Source organism: Saccoglossus kowalevskii, chromosome 22 (genome assembly GCF_978046115.1).
Source record: "Saccoglossus kowalevskii chromosome 22, keSacKowa6.1, whole genome shotgun sequence".
NCBI lineage: Eukaryota > Metazoa > Hemichordata > Enteropneusta > Harrimaniidae > Saccoglossus > Saccoglossus kowalevskii.
In genome coordinates, this window is record NC_140662.1 from 10,442,203 (window position 1) to 10,462,738 (window position 20,536).

Sequence of the window (20,536 nt, forward strand, 5' to 3'; positions counted from 1 at the left end):
TTTATTATACAAGCAAGCAATTCTTTATAAAGCGTTGAAACTGAAATAAGGCTTAGGGACAACCGATCTCCAATGACCCTCGGCATAAAAGTTGTGACGCGCGGATTGATATATGGCGCACTCGTGAAATCGTGGTCGCTGTTGACATTGTAAGCACGTCTTGGAATTTAATAGAATTTTAATTTATATGCGGCAATGAGGTATTCTCGAGACAGGCGAATTTAAGATATTAAATTTTGGTCATGCATACTTAAATGACTAATTAAATATTCAAAATATTCATTATGGCGGCACTATTGCACCTAAGGCCACAGGAGACACGACCTAAAGTCAGGTGATACGTTCTTAAGGTACATGGCGTTTCCTGCTGTATTGAGCGAAATGAATTACACTTAGAAAATAAAGTGTAGCACATTAATTTATGTACTACTGTACACATTGGCTTATGTGTATATATGTAAATGTACTTTCTCCCATGTATATTATAATTCTTATACATTTTTTTGTATTTTCATTTTCTTTGTTGAAATCTTGACTATTGATTTTCGATTTTCTGATTAAAACCCGAACTTTCCTTAAGATTTTTACAGTGATATGTCGATAAAATAGACTATAAATTTAAATGATCGATTGTTAAGGTTTGTTATTTCAAAATTAGTCCATCAAAGAAAAACGCAGTTGGAGTCGGAATTAATTAATGACGTACAGGCTTTATATCGCTCGGTTCGGGATTGGTGAAAATGTTGACATAAATGTAAACTCACGTGACAACAGCTGATGTTGTTTTTGTTGATATTTTCGTTTGGAATATATTATAGTGAGGCGTGGTAATTTCACCTAAATAACACTGGAAATCAGTGTATAACACACTTGCATGCATAATAATATGAGGTTAATACGAGAAAACCTCAAAGTATGCACGAAGACAGTAAAGCGGGAGTATCGACCGACGCGCAGTGGAGGTTGATGCGCGGCGTACTGTCTGAGTGCATACTTTGAGGTTTTCTCGTAATAACCTTAATATTATACATTTTTTCCTTCCAATGATACTACATGGGAATGCCGAAATCCAAAATATTCAGAAAAGAATCAGCTAACTTCTTTGTGTTGAATCCGGTCAAATTCTGGTGGCAGACATGTTTGTTTTTATTATCATAGAGGACGCTGATGTGCGTAATCATTCCATATTTGAAATTCGCATTTCCTAATATGGTAGGGTGAAAATACCCCGTAAAATACCGCAATATTACGGCACGCTGTAACTTATGGCGTTACGGTGACAGATGTATAATAATATGAGTTATCGTCAATATTGTAATTGCTATCTAATCTGAAAAAAACTCATATCGTTGTGAAGAAAACGTTACATCGCACGAATTATTTTGTTTTTCTCAAAGTACTGTACGAACATACATAATATGATGAATTGTAACGTGAATAACGTAACCCCATAAAGAGGTCATTCAGCTGTGGTTTTGAACCAAAACTTTAAAGCGGGAAGGCCGTCATCTGCGCACGAGTCCCAAGCGACGATAATAACACACGCAAATAACGCAAAGGCTCATGGGTAGACGCTTCTTTGTAAACAATGACACAGTATGGCCATCTGACGCACGCGCTGGTGACGACTCACCCGCTTAAAAAAATTGTCGGCATACGCCGGTCTACAGTTACAGCTCCCCTGGTTTCGAACTGTACTGCACTGGCAGATTTGCAAGAACAATATTCTCTCCCTAGTTTAATTTATCTATATAATTTATCTATATATTTCTACTACTACTTTACGCTCACTGTAACCGCCAATGGTGACTAGTACACAGAGTGGTCGTTCGCTCCACTCGGGTGTTACCGGTTGTGAATATTCCCACTATAATTATCCCCTGAAAATTGTATAAGCTTTTTTTATTATCCAATTGTTATCTCATCTTACATTTTTATTGAAAATGCGGAACAGATACACTAAATATTTCATGTTTTAGTAGAACGTTGAAAATATGGGTGCAAATAATAATGCGACAAACAAAGGTCGTGTTCTCTTCTTTTCATTATATATTGTCCTCTGTTTCACTGCTGTTTATGTTCATGGCACAAATCCTGTTGTCCGGACTTGTGTTGATTGTTTTTGTACTGTATGATCTAGCCCCGTCTGAATAAATAACGGATCAACCTGGGTCACCGGGCAAATAGATGTTGTTCGTAGCGGTCTTTTGTTTGAAAATAACATTGTCATTAAAATACATGACTATCGATGCTTGTGTATAGAACAGCACGATGTACTTCCGAGAGCTCGCAGATATGTCACAGATGGTGTGTACACCTTGGAAAACGGTACACTTAGTTTAATAGTAGACCTTTTATTTTCTCATACGGTGTTAAATAATTATAAACCTACTTATTTTGCAGATGTGTGTGATAATGTTTCCATCAGCGACGAGAATCTCACCCGTTGTTCGCATGCCTATGACGCTATTGTGTGCCGCTCTGCTTATGTGTCATTCATATGGAAGTTGTACTGATATTTTATATATATGATATAAAGTGTTTACGGGCTGCTCGCATGCGCCCTCAACACTATAAAATATTATTAAACAAAACCGATTGTTTCGCACTCAATCCAATCAGTGATTTTGTTCTTTCGATGCTAAACACCTCGGTGTATGAATTAGTAACATCGAAGCCTTTTTTTATTTTTTTGACTGTTGGTTTTGACATTTGAATAGTGCTGCTATGTTTGCTACGTTATCGACAGTCACCGTTCAACACGTCTATGTTGGAAAGGTAGGTCAGACGATGCTGTTCGCTGCATCTATTCCATATGTATACTTTACATGGCAGCTTTAAACGACAAACGCCACAGCTATATTGATATATTTTAAATAACCACATATTTTGCAAAATAAAAAAAAATGAATGATTAGGACAAAACTGAATAAAACATCAAAATGAATTTATTATAACGCTTATGGAATAAAACACGAAATTACAAACATCTTAGTTCTAAATGAAACATCCGCCGACAAAGTTACAGCTTTTGTTATACGTAGAATGTGAACTGATAAAATATAGACAAAATCAACATTTAAAATACACTTTGCCGATGGATATGAGGTAATCTGCAACGATGAACATTGTTTACTTCGATCATTTCACGGTCTTTGTACAGTGCCGCAAGGAGTCTTGCTTAGAAGGTAAATAGTAAATCGATCTTTCCCAGCATGGGTTCGCTCTCATTATAAACATCAACGGAACTTACCGCTATTATCCTGCATTCAGAACTATTCCTTCTGATTTAGCAAAAAAAAGTACGATTTTTCTTACGAAGATGATTAAATGTTATTTGAAAAACTGACAGAATTTGGTTGTCGCCAGCGTTAGTTGGTTGAATATGCATTTCCTTAAATTCTTGGTAATTAACATAAGTACGGGATAAAAATAAAACATTATTCCTGGTTTGGGATTAATGTTTTTAACACACAATTTCAGATTGCAGCTACAAAACAAAGCAAAGCAAAACAAAGTTTAGAATTTGAAACAAATTTGAGAATTATTGACGTTATCTTTAATATTTCCATATCAGTAGAAGTTGTATATGATATATGATATCGCCATATTTTCCCTTACAATTATTTGAGCTTAATGATGCTCGTCACTTTTTTGGACTCAATATAACACCCAAACATTTCGTTGAAAAAGAGGGTAACATGATGTAACTGTAGTGAAACGGTCATTCCAGTAAGAAGTTTCGAAATAAGACAGAATATAATGCAAATACAATACAATATAATGTTATAGTACAATATATCTAATCTATAATAATTATTTGTGATACGTTCGATTACCCATCTTCAATATATTTGCCATATGGATTTGTGCTGCGGATTATCCAGACTCCGCCCATGACTGAATCTCCGCTTGTTGTGAATAACAGTCAGCAGTCAGCAAGGTATTGATCTTTTGACTCATAAATCTGCAGATCCAATGATCCTTGTGTACAGGTCACACCTGTAAGACAAATTATATCATGTATACCATAATACTGCTGCTCGTTATAAGGTGACGGCATTAATACGTATAACATAAATGTTTGTATATGATATGCGTGTTTTGGTAGAATACACGGAACTATAATATAACAAGCAGCCTGTCGGCTGAGATAGCTCCGCTGTTTGCAATGCACATTTCAATTAAAGAACAAAAGATATCATTAGAAAATTAACAATATGTATAGTATCAAGCAATGGGACTTGATGTTTTCAAAAAGAATTCAAAAATATCACTTTTTACCAAAAATTTCAAAAACATTCACCAAAATTAGAGAATTAAAGATATCATTACAAAATGAACAAATCTGAGAGAGGTCCACATGTAGTACTTATATATGTACTATCAAAGCAATTGGACTTGCGTTTTTTAACAATAAGTCAAAAATATCACTTTTTAACAAAAATGACAAAAATATTCACCAAAATTAGAGAATTTAAGATATCAACAAGAAATGAACAAACCTATAAGAGATCTACCCAAGTTAGATACAAGATATTTATTTCAGACAAAACGAGTTTCGGATGCAATACATTTTACATGAATCAGAATATTCATTTGTTTTTGCTTATATAAACGGCACCGTATATTTGCAATAGAACATAATTTCAATAATCAATTTCTCGTGTTGCAGTTTGCTACTGTAAACAAAAATACTTGTGTAAAGTTAAATCAGAATCACAGTAGAGGATTGATTTTGTCGAATTCATAAACTTGAATAATGCATCAGTGGATCTTCAAATCTAAAAGTCTAAATCGAATGCTCCGGATTCGTCACATTAACACTATAGGAGTGTCACATGCGGTAATTTAATAATTCTCGGTCATCAGTTCGTCAACTCCATTGAATATGTCACAAGCTCACCTAGGATGTGTGTCAATGTCATGCTGGAGATCATATGCAAATGCCAACTAAATAAACGTTATAACCTTTTCACCACCATCGCCCAAATTTTTGTCCAGTTTTTGCCTTAAATTCTTCAATATATCTGGTAAGGAATCCTCATGTTCGAGTCAACAAACAAAATTGAGGTCAATTTTCAGTTGTTACTCAAAAAAATATGCTACCTTGTCGCAATCATCTGAAGCAACGTGCAGACTATAAGCGGGATTATTTTGTCCATATGTGGTGAAAAGAGGGAACAGGTGGGGAAAAAGTTAATATGACCATGGAGGTAAAAGAGATACCTCCATGATATGACAGAAGGATACTTACTGCACTGCGACATTACTTGTTGACACTTTCAGTTGCCCTGTATCCACGGAATTGGAGGCGAATGTATCAAGTCTTTTTCTAATACTTCTAGTACCCCATGGTATGACTTGTCCGTCTTTGTAAGCAATAATCTGCGAAGTAGGTATATAGTAACCATTAAGGCTGGTAAACAACTGACCGGGATCAAATTTGACGTAACATTGTCTATTGGTGTTAGAATATTAAAACATACAGGCTTATTACGAACTTATAATAAACACGCATCATATGTGATTCAGTCCCGGAATAGACGGCTCTAAATATCGCGAGATGAATGCGGCGATCAGGATATGTAAAAAGGGATTCTCTGTCCTCAGAGCCAACCACATATATGAAAAGGCAAGTGTTCGTTGGACAGCGTGTGATAACCTGTTACAATTGTCTTCGGCGACATCTAATCTAATCGAAAAGAGTAATTCATTTAATAAACGGACGTCTTCATGTACAATGGAAATTAACATAATATAAATGATAAGTGAACTATTGGAAGTCACCCAGTGCGGAAGTTAAAACACAACAACCGGCCCAAGGTGATTTGCTGTTACTTGCTCTTCCACTCAGTCGACCGGTTGAAGTAGTGGTTGGGGTACCGGTCTTGCATACTGAAGGGTGTTCGTTCAAATCCCGCACTTGGCGACTTATATATATATATATATGTATGAAATCACAAACCTTTGGCACAAATACAAGGCATTGCGTAACAGTAGTTCCCACGATCACGAAGGCCGAAGTTATGATATACGAAATCTTTGGCTGTGATCGCAAAAGATAAGCCAATGGCGCGCCAAGAACGCTTAGTAACACCACGTTGTAGATGCATATACCAATGTAATGAGAGTCGTTTAGAATCGATATTGAGACCTGGAAAGAAGAAAGTGAATATTGCTATATGCGTATCCCATGATAGCACAATTGTTTCATGGACGTCCTGACTACCAAGGGGTGTACCATTCTGTACAGCGACCTAAAGTGACAATAATGAATATTCATGACATTTGTTTTTTTTCCTGTTGTTTTATTTTGCAATTTATAATATAAACAAAAACATTGTAACATTGTGAAAAAAGAATACAGTATAAAAATAAAATAGCAAGAAGAAAAATGTTTTGACTCTGACCAAAGAAAAATTTGAATTGAAAAACAAATGGAACAAAATGAAATTCATTTAAAAATGAGAGGAAGTTTTAAGTAAATGCAAGACGTGATTTTATTGCTTTGAAATATTTGTTGTTTATTTGATTTAAATAGTTACCTTTCGTCTTTCTGATATATTTCAATATTTAATGCTTCTTTTTACAATTTTACTGTAATATTTTTTTATATATTTTAAAATGAAAAACAATAGAAAAAAATAAATGAAATGTTGTACGGTACATATTAATCATTCGCAGCCTTAGACCACTATAGTCTGTTGTCGAAACGAAACCTGGCGGTAACACGTCGTGTATTACACGCATTTTCAGACTACTAGCATATATGCAATGTACATGCTATTCCGGTTGTACAATTGGAAAATCTCCGATATTTCATTTGTATAGGTATATCTCAAATTTAAGTTTTTATTTACAGATTGTATTTTGAATGATTGTACACAAAGAACAGGGCATACAAGGTCAATGACACTAAGTAATGAGTATTGTCGAACAGACCCCAGAAATATACAAATACTTTGGAAATGAAGAGGTGATGAATAAGTTCATGATCTGCAATATACCTTAGACGCAAATATAGCCGCCGCCACCTCGCTGAGAGCGAGAGAACGACGAGTACTGATTTATATACACTATCTGAAGGGCAAAAACAAGTCTCGTGTCGTACTTGCTCACAACGAGATCTCGGCGACCATATCCGTATATTACATGATAAAAAAGACACAGATATAAACAACAAACAAATGAAAAACATATTACAATACATAACAGAATTAGTGATGGACCCTATGGCTGTATGCAAATGATTTAGAAAAATGTAAGCATATACTGTGACACACAACTAGATCAATATTCATTAATGAAATGCAGTTTACTAGCGTAACGCAAGAGTACGTTAAATATAATATTATCGGCAAAAGAAAAACTTATCTGTATTATATAGTGATATTACCGTTCGTGTCTCCCACGCCAGGAACGCCCCCAGTAACATAAGTATAGCCTTTGTAGAATAGATAACAACAAGCCAATATTCCATCTTGCTCGATTCACAAACTTCCACCATATATGTGGTTATGTAGTTGTCAAATTCCGTTGTCTATATAAAATGTTATAAAACATTGATGTCAGTTTTGACCATTGGTGAGTTTTTCATGTCCAGATGACAATTACATTTCGCATTGTCATAATTCTCTCGGCTGTCTCCGAATATGTTCGGGAAAAAACCCAAACCCCAGGCAAAGTCAGAATTACCAATCATTGTTACTGTGACATTATCAATCCGAGTAAAAAAAACATTTTCCAATTAAATCAGATACAGGAACAAATAATTAAAATGAAAATAATAGTATACCTACTACGCATTATACAACGTACAACGTGAAGTCACAAATCACACGGTAATATGGGCATATATATATACATCATACAGCGATGTAACGCAATAATTATTGCGATTTACTAGCTCATATCTGCTATAACCGTCTTATATATTCAGGCAAATCTACCTCTAGAGAACAAATCTGATTTAATATGTTTGAAAGAGTGTCAACTGTCGTTTTCATATGCATGAGCGTATTACCAAATCGTAGGAATGTTCAATCTCAAGCTTGGGTGTAATATGTGATTAAATCAAAGTAGAGCATGTTAACATAAGTCTTATTAACAAATACTTGCAATAGATAAATAATTTCATTAGTGTGACATTGTATTATAAGGATGTCAGTAACAATGTTTGATGAAAAAAAAAACGATTTATGATTTAAGAATATGCCAGTGTTATAACATCCCTATAAAAACTCTTCCGGGATTTTGAGACATCTCTCCAGATTATACCGCTTTATGTGCTAGCAATCTATACCAAATTACAAATGTCGTGATTGAATTTCATCTTTTATTATTTGAGTACATATTTGGGTGGAAAAGTTTGAAGTAAGTAAAAGCATTTCTTTGGTTAAGAAATGAAAGCCGCAAAAAACAGGTAAAGGTAAATATGTTACTCAGACAAAGTAAATTCTTCGTGTCAAGAAACGTTTTTTTCCTTGGCGTTATACAAAACAAAAATATCAGCTTAGATAATTTGTTAGAAGATGTTTAAACACGGAATATAAAGGGGGCATTTTGAGGGCGTGCTTTCAAAACAAAAATGCTTCGTCGCGCTGCTAGAAATGGCCCGAATTGTTGTATTGTTGAGATGGACTCACGGTTAAACTTTATCGTTTCTTTTGGCATGATATTTGTGTTTTAGTGCTAGGCTATATCAATCTTATTTGGGGGTAGTGGAAATCATTTGACATGTCAACAACGTGACGTGCTCATTATTTTTAAAAGTGGTTCTGCGGATGACCTTAACAACCGCCGCCCAGTTACATTATTAAACACTGTCTACAAGATAGCCACACAGGCATTATCAAACCGTGTCAAACATACCCTCGATAATGATTCATAGACATCAAACATTGCGTGCATGGACGTATACCAGCGTACACATTGCGTGGTATAGAGTAAACAACGATGACTCCGACTGTCATATATTATACGGCTGGTCTAAAGAAACATTGCCATATTTTGTAGCGAGGCTATTATTTGCATACTTGTTTTCATCTTCTAACTGAGGCTGCCTTGCTTCTTTTCAGAAAATCAACATTTTAATCAACTGACATGACATTCTATGTTATGTTGATTTTATCATATGAAAGTTTATAGTGCAATTAATAAATAAATGTTATTTTCAACACAAATAATAGTCTCGCTACTTCAATGTATTTTTCCATTCATAATGTTTAGTCGTCGAGGGGTATATTTACTATAATTCACTGTATCAATCAATAAAATATAAGTACTAACACCGCTATAAAGACTTTCCGTTCACGACATTGTGAATTTCTTTCGTTACTTACTAATTGCGGCGAGGGGCGCGTATCAATCATCAAGGGGTCTAGTGATTCCCATACAATAATTATAAGAAGGTCGATAAACAGAAGAACACAAACAAGAACAATTAGTTGCGTGTCTTTTACTACCTGCCGTGAAAAAAACAGTATGTGGTATTAGTTTAGTATGTAATCACCGAGACATGCCGCGGAAACGAATACAATCATGGAGAATCCGTACCCCCAAAAAATGTGTATCAGTTGGTAGAACGATAAAATGAAAAATGGCAATTGTTGCTTTTATCTATCATTGTAAAGACATGCACATAGACATATACCAGGGTATAAGACCTCAAAAATATAAATATGTTGAACTGTCTGGCGTCTGTCTGTCTAGGGAATTTAATATTTGAAATTGATACAAATCAACTCAGTTTATATTAACAGATGTTAGTACAAACCTTCTTTTTCAGTTCTTTGTTGGTGAACAGTACATGGACTCTCCACGTTTTCGAAAATAATCCACCGTATGCAGTTGAGAACCCGATCATCAATAAATACGTACTCAGTTTACAGTACGTGATTGACTCCAACTGCGCACTCTCGAATGCAGACATAAACACTGTCAGATAAGTCACGATGCATCCCACCAAAATGATGTTATTGATTGTTGGTGACGACATCTTAATTATTCTTTAAAACAAATGAAACACGTCAATCAAATACAGTGTGTCTATAATAGGTTTGAAAAAAAATAGACTCGCTCCATGTGATGTTATATAAACAGAAATCTGAATTTATAAACTATGGTATGGATTCTTCCACATACATGTATGTCAGAAAAACAATAGACGGTGACAAATACGTCATTTAACTTATATCCAAGCTGATTTCACTTACATGAAATGAACGATATTACTGTATGTTGATGTCGTATAGTATATTTCTATTTGATTGGTTGTCTGGCATTTTTGTTCATGTTATATAGGATTATGACATATTTTTGCACTACGTGAGCGACTTCAAAACGGTAAAATGTATGTAGCATGTGTGGTGAAATAACCAGCGGTGTCGCAGAATGCAGTGCAAACGTGCAAAGAAGAGAAAAATGTCTTGAGATTTGGTGATTATAAATTAGGGAATTGGAAATATGAACAGCATAAGTTAAACTTAAGGTATACTACCTTTTATGTCGATATTTCAAATTGAAGACAAGGAAACACAGAGCGCACGTAATACCAATAAAGGCACATGAAGACATAAGCACATATATGTGGAATGGTATTTTGAGGATGACATTTTCCAAATGAATGTGGTCGTTTGGTGGTTCTCCTCCTGCAAACAATTATGAATAGTCAAATTACTGCGGTGAAAGGCAGTCAGGGTATTGGCCGAGCCGCTCATACGTTTATTACATCGTGAATAGCCACTGCCCCTAGGGTTATACAAAAAAAATGATTCTGCTCGATATGCTCTTGAACGCTTGTCAAGATGTCTTCCCGATATATGTAGCATGGTAGAGTTTGTGTTTGCCTCATTTCACTAGGAAGATAACGCGACGGTGTTATATCTGGTATTTGGCTTGGATAGTGTTCGCCTTTGTAATCTTAGTTATGGAAAATTAATGTTATGTAACATCAAACGCAAGCTCTCATGAAAGTTAAATCACCGAGATAAAAAACAAATCATTCGCAAAACGAATACAGATGACCTGCCTTTTTTATTTAAGGAGTGATTGGAATAATCAAACGTTCTAAGAGAAATGTCTAAGCGTTTGTTTTAAAAATGCAAAAAAAAAAAACATTCTTAAAGCGGGGAATCGTCACCTGCGCATGCGTCAGATGCCCCACAGTGTGTCATTGTTTACAAACAAGCGTCTACCCATGAGTCTTTTCGTTTTAACGTGTGTTGTTATCGTCGTTTAGAACTTAATTCCCGTGCATGCGTACATATAAGCAATTCCAATAATAGTCTAATCTCATTTTAACTAAATCTCCTTCTTGATACTCTGCTTCTCGTCATTATTGAACTGCACAACCACAACCGAAGAATAGACATGCTATATATTTGTATTAATAATAATCGATAATACAGTACGTATACCTTTCCATATCACTGGGTTATCGGCGTCAAATGTAATAATACCTGTCTTCGATTGGTAAATGCCAACATCAACTCTCACTCCGTCTGTTGAGCAAGAAATAAAACACTGATTTTAAAATGCACGGCTCTGGGATTAAGATGACGGCTACCGACTGACGTATATGACTGACTGATTGAATGAGTGAATGTGTGAGTGAGTGAGTGAGTGAGTGAGTGAGTGAGTGAGTGAGTGAGTGAGTGAGTGAGTGAGTGAGTGAGTGAGTGAGTGAGTGAGTGAATTAATGAATGAATGAATAATGTACAAACTCGACAGCCTACAGGGTAGGCAACCTGGTAGAGTTATGTATAATGCTACTGTACCTTGATATTGCTGATATTTTAAATCCGGTACTGCATCGCCATTTTCATTAAATATAATGTGCGACTATAAACAATTAAATAATAAAAAAGTGAAACAATAATCTGAATCCTAAATGGGTCAATAAACAATATTTTACTGTAACAATACATTATTGAGTAAAGGATATATGGAGAATCATAATGCACACAGTAAATAATAATCAGTAAATTTAGGATTATTGAATCAGTTTTAAATCTAATCATCGATCTATTCGAATATAAAGTTTAAATAATAAAATTGTTCCATTCTGTGATTTTTCATATTATATATATATATATATATATATATATATATATATATATATATATGCTTCTGCGTAATGCCAACGTAAAGTGCTGATTGCAAATTGTCAGAAACTATAAGTAGGGTTTACCGAATTAACAATTCCACTGAAAGGGGTAATCGTACTTTCCTTGAATTTTACAACTACGTGTTGTAATGCGCAGTTTTACAACACACAAAAACAAAAAAATATATAGTCACTAAGCTTCTTCTCTTATACAAAGTGGCTCAAACACCAACCGCGTTTTTTCTAAAACTATTTTAGTGCTGGCTTCTGCAGAAATAATGTTTCATTATGTTTTCAAATTGTGTCAGAGTACCCATAGTCGGAATACAATTTTTGATTTTACCTTTGATAAACACGAATTATCAATGCCAACCTGTTTGCTATGAAATGATATAGACTCAAATTTTTCCAAAAAATGTCAATTTGGTAATATTTTTCAAACATTTGTTTCTAAAAAAAAATAGTTCGTATTGTATAAAAAAAACGCGTCAAAGAAATAATTAATCGGCACTTATATCATACAATTAATATATTAAATGAAATCGAACGACCTTAAATATTAATATTATATTTTTATGATGAACTATATTCAGATACACGAGGGTAAGTGTACAATACAAAATCAGAGCAGTCACAGTCAACTATTTTATTAATAATTATTGGTTCAGAATCAAAGCTTTGTAATGTATTTTTAGAACTGAGCACTTTAGGTGAGATTGTTAATACAATAAAGCTTTTGTTGGGCAATCGGCAATGTCACCGTTTTTACTTACCACCACGCCATTAAATGTTACATTGCGAAGGCTTGACAAGATAATATCCGACAGTTCAAAATCGCCGTAAGTGAAATCTTCCAAGCGCTTTGTATCTAGTAAAATCAACGTGAAAATAAAACGCGGAAAATCATTATTTTAATGTATGTATATAGAGAGAGAAATTGAAAATTACAAAAAAGTTGATGTAGCATATTGTAACCAACATGTCAGCGATGTTTCAGGGGAAATCAATCGTTGTCAGATGACTACAAGTGAGAAAGCGTATTTTAATATATTTGAGAATAAAATTATACATACCACCAGATGACTTTAATACGTTTACTGTGTTGTTCAGTGCCAGAGCAATGGCCCACACTGAATCATAAGCAAACGGTGCAATTTCGAATCCAGTTAGAGTTTCCGCAGTATGATTTGTAAATTCGTCAAACGCAGCAAAGTACTCGTCCGGCGTCTAAAACGTTTGGGAAAATGAATCATTGATCGGGGTCCACGTGCGTCATTTTAAAGAAAAATTATGTATCATCAAGTAGAGAATGTAATCGATCATACCACTAAAGGGATTATACATGTGCTTTTGTCGACAAAGACTGTGCACATGGAAAATAATATATTGATTATTTAATAATAATATTTATCAGTTTCAACAAAAGCGGTTATAACGAACATGTGTTCGTGGTTCGTAGCAAATCTAGACTGGAGTACCCCATCGTTTAATTCCATTTTAAATGTATCAAACATTGCCTGAGATATGTCACTTTCCTAATATGTTACTTTTTTAATATTGCCGACAAAAAATGTTTCTGAAATTGTTGGTACAGAAGATTTATAATAAAATTGTTTTGTTCTTGCGTGTTCTGCATGAATATTCATTTCAAAAGTATTTTAATAAAGTCTGTATTGTTTTTCAGTTCGAGTAACTGAAGTTACAAAACTGTTCTCGATTAGCATTCTGGGATAACCTGATATTATTCGCTGTGAAGAACAAAGCAATAAAGAAACGCTAGCGCAATCAAAGACATTGATAGTCAAGTAACACCAAAATATAGCAATATAAACAATATTTAGTTACAAATAACAAACAAATTATCCAACCACTCTTGTGTACGTTATTTTACGTCTCTGTGGGATACCACGTTGATGTGATTGCACGTATCTATAATAATTATTTATGCATGACATGTGAGTGAAATTTACACCTCTTATTTGGAAATAAATTGTATTTGACTGTTCTCGTTTTTACTCACCATGCCAGAAACACCTTTAGACGTCTTCTCCGGGTTGATTGTGCACGTCCCAACTGACAACATGCCCTGAAAATGATAGTATGTGGATTATAAAACAATAATTATACACTGATTGCTATTTGCACTTATATATTTATATTAATTTTCTAATCAATCAGTCCATGTCGTCAGGTCTTATTCATGCGACTGCACGGAAATGCTTACTTGTGTATGAATATGGACTCAAACGTTCCTGCATTAAAGTATGAATTGGTCAGGTGTTTTCTGGGGGGTCCAGATCAATACAAATTATTTATAATCATTTTATTGAGATGCGTCAGGCTAAAAAATATAAGACTATTTTGAGGTAAATGATGTTTGTGAAAATTCGCCATGATTACTTTGCGGCGAGCGTCTTAGAACTGAACTGAAGTGATAACGTAAATGAGCAATTTAAATAACAAGAGTGATATGATATAGAACGAAACTTTAGCAAAGTTGCATATATGAATATATGATTAATTTAGTGTTATGTGCGACTGTTAGTAAATGTAACATGCATTGTATCACATGCTTTGGTCAACTAGTGTTCCATGTTTCCATTCGACTGTGTACGTGAATCTGTTAAGTATACCTAAAATGACCGATTACATTTAATGTATGAAACCCAAGAAATCGGTGGATGATGAAGTAACTTTTGTGAAGCAGTCGAACCAATTAGTATCAATGTATTATACTGGTAATCGCACGGATTGTGCGACTAGCTTAAGAGCACGAACAATTATACGGGTATTACTCTGCCAATAACATATTACAACACAACTCAATACATGTACAGTTCAAATGGTTGAAACTCCATCATAGGCAAACTTACCATTATATGTCGTATGGTGGCGCCATACACTCACCTATCAGCTCAATACCAAGTCAACCTATGATTATATTTGTTGACATGGTAACACATGCATATACATTTCAGGGATATATAGTCCTGGCATTTGGCGGAAAGGTACTGCTTAACTAAATATTGTTAAGATTTAAACGCTCTATAAGTTCAATATCTTGATCTCACCTTGTACGTGAATGTGTTTGATGCAAGCCAATTAATTCATTACATACCTCCATGACTTCCAAGATTTGATCAAATGTACAGGCGCCAGTATCAATGTCACGATCACTGTCACGAGAAATCCCACCGCGTGCTATCCATACGTATTTAGCCCCATACATTCCCAATCTGTAAGCCTGTAAGAACAAGTTTGAACAAGTTTTCTGTATCACTGTGAAATCAGTATGAAAAATATAAGGTTATTACGAGGATAGCTCAAAGTATGAACCCAGACAGTACGCCGTCGCAACGGCATACTGTCTGAGTGTATAATTTGAGGTATCCTCATAATAACCTTATTATTATACATCTTTTCCTTCAAAGGATTCATCATGGGAACAGAACAGAATCAGCGAACTTCTTTTTGTTGAGTCTGGTCAAACCCTGGTGTTTGTTTTTATTATTAGAGGACGATCACGCGCGTAATCATTCCATATTTAAAATTCACATTTCCTAATATGGTAGGATGAAAATACCCCGTAAAATACCGCAAAATTACGGCACGCTGTAACTTATGGCGTTACGGTGACAGATGTATAATAATTGTTGTTGTTATCTCTATATATTATGTAAAAAAATCCTAGTAATCAAATTAAACATTGTCGCTGACTTCAAAGTATACCCCTATCTCAATATCAGGAATGTGGTGTGATAAAAAGCAGAGATGTCATTTCAAACTGTAGCAACCTTAACTTCACCGTGTACGGATATGCGTTTCACCCATGTCATGAAAAAGTCACGACTTTAATTGACTCGAAAATTACTATTATGTTACCCATGTATTTTCGAAACCGTATAAGCTGTAATTACTTTACAAAATCATCATTTGCTTATAAGAAATGGGGCATGCGGGTTTATAAACGGCGATCTTACCTTTAATGCCAATCAGCCAATATGCTCTGCGATAGCTTGAATACAAGTGTAACAATTCGTACCTAAATTACCCTAATTAAAAATTAATTAATCTTGCTCAAACTAATAGAAACTAATAGATTTCTTACATTGAAATTAGTTTTGGTGACAATTAGCTATATAGTCTTCGAAAAATATAATTGTGTTATTAACAATATGCATTTCATGTTATGTTGTTGATTTCGTTGCCATGCCAAATGGTGGAAATCCTGTTATACTTGGGCTAAACATTTCTTTATATTTGGATTTCAACAACATCATCTTTCGCTTTCATTTAAGGTGTTCATCAACAAAAAGTGTATAGTCGCGAATTGTAGCAGATAAAAAACAAAACAATGCATGTTGTATTAAAAGTTGTGCGTATTTAGAAATTGTATCATCAGTATATATGAAATAGGTTAAGAAATTTAACACTCATGAAACCATTAAAGGATATTTTCAAAATTATATTTCACTATTGGACTGTGTATTATAATCTTGGCCAATAATGACTCCATCATACAATCAACTACGTAATTCTTGTAACGTAATCCAAAATATACAGGCATGGAAAATCAATTGTGAAGAAGACTGAATAAGTCATTCGTGAAATTCAGATGTACCTACAGCTGTGCCACAACAAACTAGACCTATCGGAGCTACTCATCAATCAGAATCCATTCAAGAAACGTCTAAGTACAGTGCATCTAGCAGCAAAGTGATATGCACCTCAAATTACAGTTGTCGAGTACTAGTACAGTCATTACAATTGAAATCAATCACCCTCACATAACTTTGAAACCAACATACACATTTATTTGGGTCTCAGTGACATTTTACTTGATGCGTGTCAACAGATCATTGCTGTTTTTCTCAACTCATCTGGTCATTAAAAGTATTGACTGTGCTACCTGATAGACTTACCAAACATGGAATAAATAATACTGAATTGCAATGGCTTCATCCCACCCACTAACAGTCTGATAATTGCTACTATAGGTGAATTTTCAACTTTTCCGAGAATTGGCAACTAGTTGAGCGAGTCATGATGATTATTTTTGGAGTTTAATTTACTCAAAAAACGTGTTATGGTGTCAAAATGACGTCATGTACAAAATATCATAATATGGACAATAAACACATAACATTGCAGCAATGAAAGAAAACATGTACCTTAAACGTATTAACATTAGCACACTTGTAGAGAAACTATGTTTATTTTAAAGTTGGGCCAAAATTCGGATGTGTGATTTCATAATACCATTATACTTATTAGACCAGGATAGAACCATATCAAACTTGTTATGAATTAACAACTACTCTGTCTAAATCATTGAAATGCAATTTGTCGTGGGTCATCCCATTCTTGATTTTATGTTTGATATTGGCTGATTAAATAACTGCCATTGGCATATTAATATCAACACTGGCGGACCCAGAAATTCGGTAAGGAACGCGCTCCTATTGACGTGATCGAAAGGGGGGCGCCTGGCGCGTCTCCCTCTAAATCCGCTCGTGATCAAACAATAGCAAAATATAACATGCCTAATCTACCTAGCTCGTTTCATTATCCATCATACACATAATATCCGGCACGTGCAACAGAAAAAATAGGCGTAAAAGTAAATGCACCCATTGCCTATGTTGCTGCGGTAATCAATCCCGGTGATAGTACATTGCTGATCGCTAAGCATTCTTAACACATGTATATCGACTGTATATCGCCAACTGAAAAAGACACGTACCTCGCAAAACACCTTTATCGATGCTGGAGCATAGAAGTTACCGTAGATAATTCTCACATCTTTGCTCTGTTAATAATGCGAAAAGTGACAACAATCAGTCAATGTTTTCACATTATAACCAAGTATTTTACAGAGGGGTTTAAGCAGAAATAATTGTTAGTATTAAAAATGATTTCTTTGTTTGAAGCAACTTTAACATACATATATTGAGAGTCTTTCACCTTTATGTTTTCCATCTGCAGTCTTGGATCTTCTCGAAACGTTTCTGACGTAGCTACCTCCATGCCCGCTGCGGTCATTTTCTCGATCATATCATTTGTTCCCTGATTTAAAAAAAAGAAAGATATGTAGTGGAACCATGATACGAAGTTACATACTAAAACATTGATGGTATGACCGAAGTTTTCAGCGATTAAGTAGAACCCAAAATATTGATGTTTGAACATTGTATGTCATTTTCGTGAATCCAATATGGCGGTCTGATCATGTAGCTATTTTAGTCAATGTATTTTTTTTATTATTTTCTATTTATCATTTTGATGTGTAAGTCAATATATCACTGAAGACACGATATTAATAAAAATCATTATAATTATAGGTGGATTGTGTCGAAGAGATAACACATTAAACACGTTTATCTTTGTAAAATTCAGTGAAGATTGCATAAAAATACTACACAATACAGATTTAGAACCGCAAACACGACATGTACGATTCTTATCCATAATTCATGTTAATTTAGATTGATGTACTATTCCCAAAAATGTATTTTATAATAATTATATAATCAGAACCATAGCACAACACATTATATAATGAAATAATGTTAATTTTAAATAATAAATATAATAAATAAATATATATATATATAGTTACTTACGGTTAGCCAGATATTCTCGGCCTCTGTTATAGTTGCCACTTTATTCCAGCCATAATGTTGTATCAATGCTAACCTAGCTACGTTAAGTGCGACATCGGGTGGCTTGATTCGTGTGAAATAAGGGAACTTAATTTTATCCGACAGAGTAACGGAAAGAGCAGAATAGGACATCTGAAACGCAAAAGTTTTGATTCGTGTAAACGCAATGATAGACCCAAGATGCAATTGGCCAATCACAATTCGTTCATAGTGATAGAGTGATAATGAACAGGTGGAGGGAAATGGAACAAAATTTGAAAAAAACAAAAATAAATTTGTGTGACCGACGTGACGGCCGTTTGTGTCTGACGTAAGAGATTTATTTGTTCCCTAAATTGGAAAATATCAGGTGACTAAGCCCTAATTTCCCTGTAGGACATATTTAAAGCGAGAAGGTTGTCACCTGCGCACGCGCGAGAATTGAGTTCCAGAACAACACACGCTAAAAACGCAAAGACTCATGGGTAGACGCTTGTTTGTAAACATTGACACGCTATGGTCATCTGGCGCATGCGCAGGTGACGACTCTGCCGCTTTAACTAACACAGAACACGCATAAGTCGTACAGGGCATGTTTTTCCATATGATTAACGAAACTATGCATACGGGGGGGGGGGGATTACCTGCACCAAACTCCAGTACCATGCTGCCTGTGTCGTTGCCTCTGAAGGCGCAGAGCATGCTGGTCCAAGAATGAAAATCTTCGTTGGTTCCCTGTATAGCAGCTCATACATCGAATTCACCGCTGCACCGGCGACACACTGTCGTAATAATATACATAATAAAAACAAAGATTATTTTAATTACAAATGTGTCTTTCTATTTAATATCACAATTGTGGTGGAAGTATTAGCTTAATTATACCTATCTTAATTACAAAGAGTCTGTACATGTTAATCTGTCTGTTTGTCTGTCTCTGTGATATATACTTGTGTATTTTTTTAAGATTTTAATTTGTTTACTTATTTACCGCGCACCGCACAAAATCTGCCTGAGTAAAATCAGTCACACGCTTGACATTCAAGATTTGTGTTAAATACCGTTTAAAATTCACTGAAGAGGCATTCGAGAGCCGCAAGCCTCCGATTCAACCTTTTCTTAGTATTATTAAGGTACAGATAAACACATATATAGATGATAACCCGCAATACATGTATCAAATTTCCGTTCACGACAAGTGCCTCGCGACTGCAGGTAAACTCGCCCCTACTGCGTAACATTGGATGTCCAAACATCAACAACTCGAAACGGCACGTAGTGAACACAGTCCAGCAGTGACTAGTTCGGACGTGTATATCAAAGCATGCCGGCCTCCTATGTGGAAATGTTATGTTGTTTCTAATAATTAATTTTCACTAGGAGAGCCAGCTTACACAAAATGTCCAAGCCATGCTTGTTTTCATGCTTACGTGCATGCATGCAAGTACTTACAATGCAAGTAATTACAAATTTTAGTCAGGTCTCATTCTATAATGCTTATGGCCAGTATCGTTTAAATCAACCATATTAGAATATATTTTAATACAAAAATACCGATTTCGTCCAATTTTCATTTACTCACGACGAAATATCATGCCCCGTATTTAACTTATTCAGCATATATCCCCGATAAAATTGATCGTTGTAGGCCAGAACATCTTCTCTCCGCTTCTATGAGGCTACGCGACAAGTACTCTGGTCTGCGTATTTATGATTTAAATAATTCTGTATTAAAAGTTGTTTATTTTGCTTGTTTTTTCATAAAAAATATAATTTAAAACAACAA

General features: G+C 34.8%; 1 protein-coding gene and 1 long non-coding RNA gene across 2 annotated transcripts; both read right to left on the reverse strand.

Moving 5' to 3' along the window:
* Window positions 1-2,930: 2,930 nt before the first annotated feature.
* Window positions 2,931-5,354, reverse strand: LOC146728978 (uncharacterized). The gene is made up of 2 exons (XR_014928244.1): window positions 5,258-5,354; window positions 2,931-4,002 (listed from the first exon to the last, which is right to left on the reverse strand). It is a non-coding gene; the product is annotated as an uncharacterized LOC146728978 (long non-coding RNA).
* A 4,403-nt stretch (window positions 5,355-9,757) lies between these two features.
* On the reverse strand, window positions 9,758-20,162 carry LOC102803170 (gamma-aminobutyric acid type B receptor subunit 2-like). Its single transcript, XM_085495721.1, has 13 exons — window positions 20,145-20,162; window positions 19,395-19,532; window positions 18,733-18,903; window positions 18,074-18,175; window positions 17,853-17,918; window positions 15,228-15,353; window positions 14,130-14,195; window positions 13,183-13,336; window positions 12,883-12,977; window positions 11,781-11,844; window positions 11,421-11,504; window positions 10,502-10,652; window positions 9,758-10,010 (listed from the first exon to the last, which is right to left on the reverse strand). The coding sequence occupies exons 1-13, from the start codon at window positions 20,160-20,162 to the stop codon at window positions 9,758-9,760; spliced, it is 1,488 nt and encodes a 495-aa protein (XP_085351847.1).
* Between the last annotated feature and the right edge of the window lie 374 nt (window positions 20,163-20,536).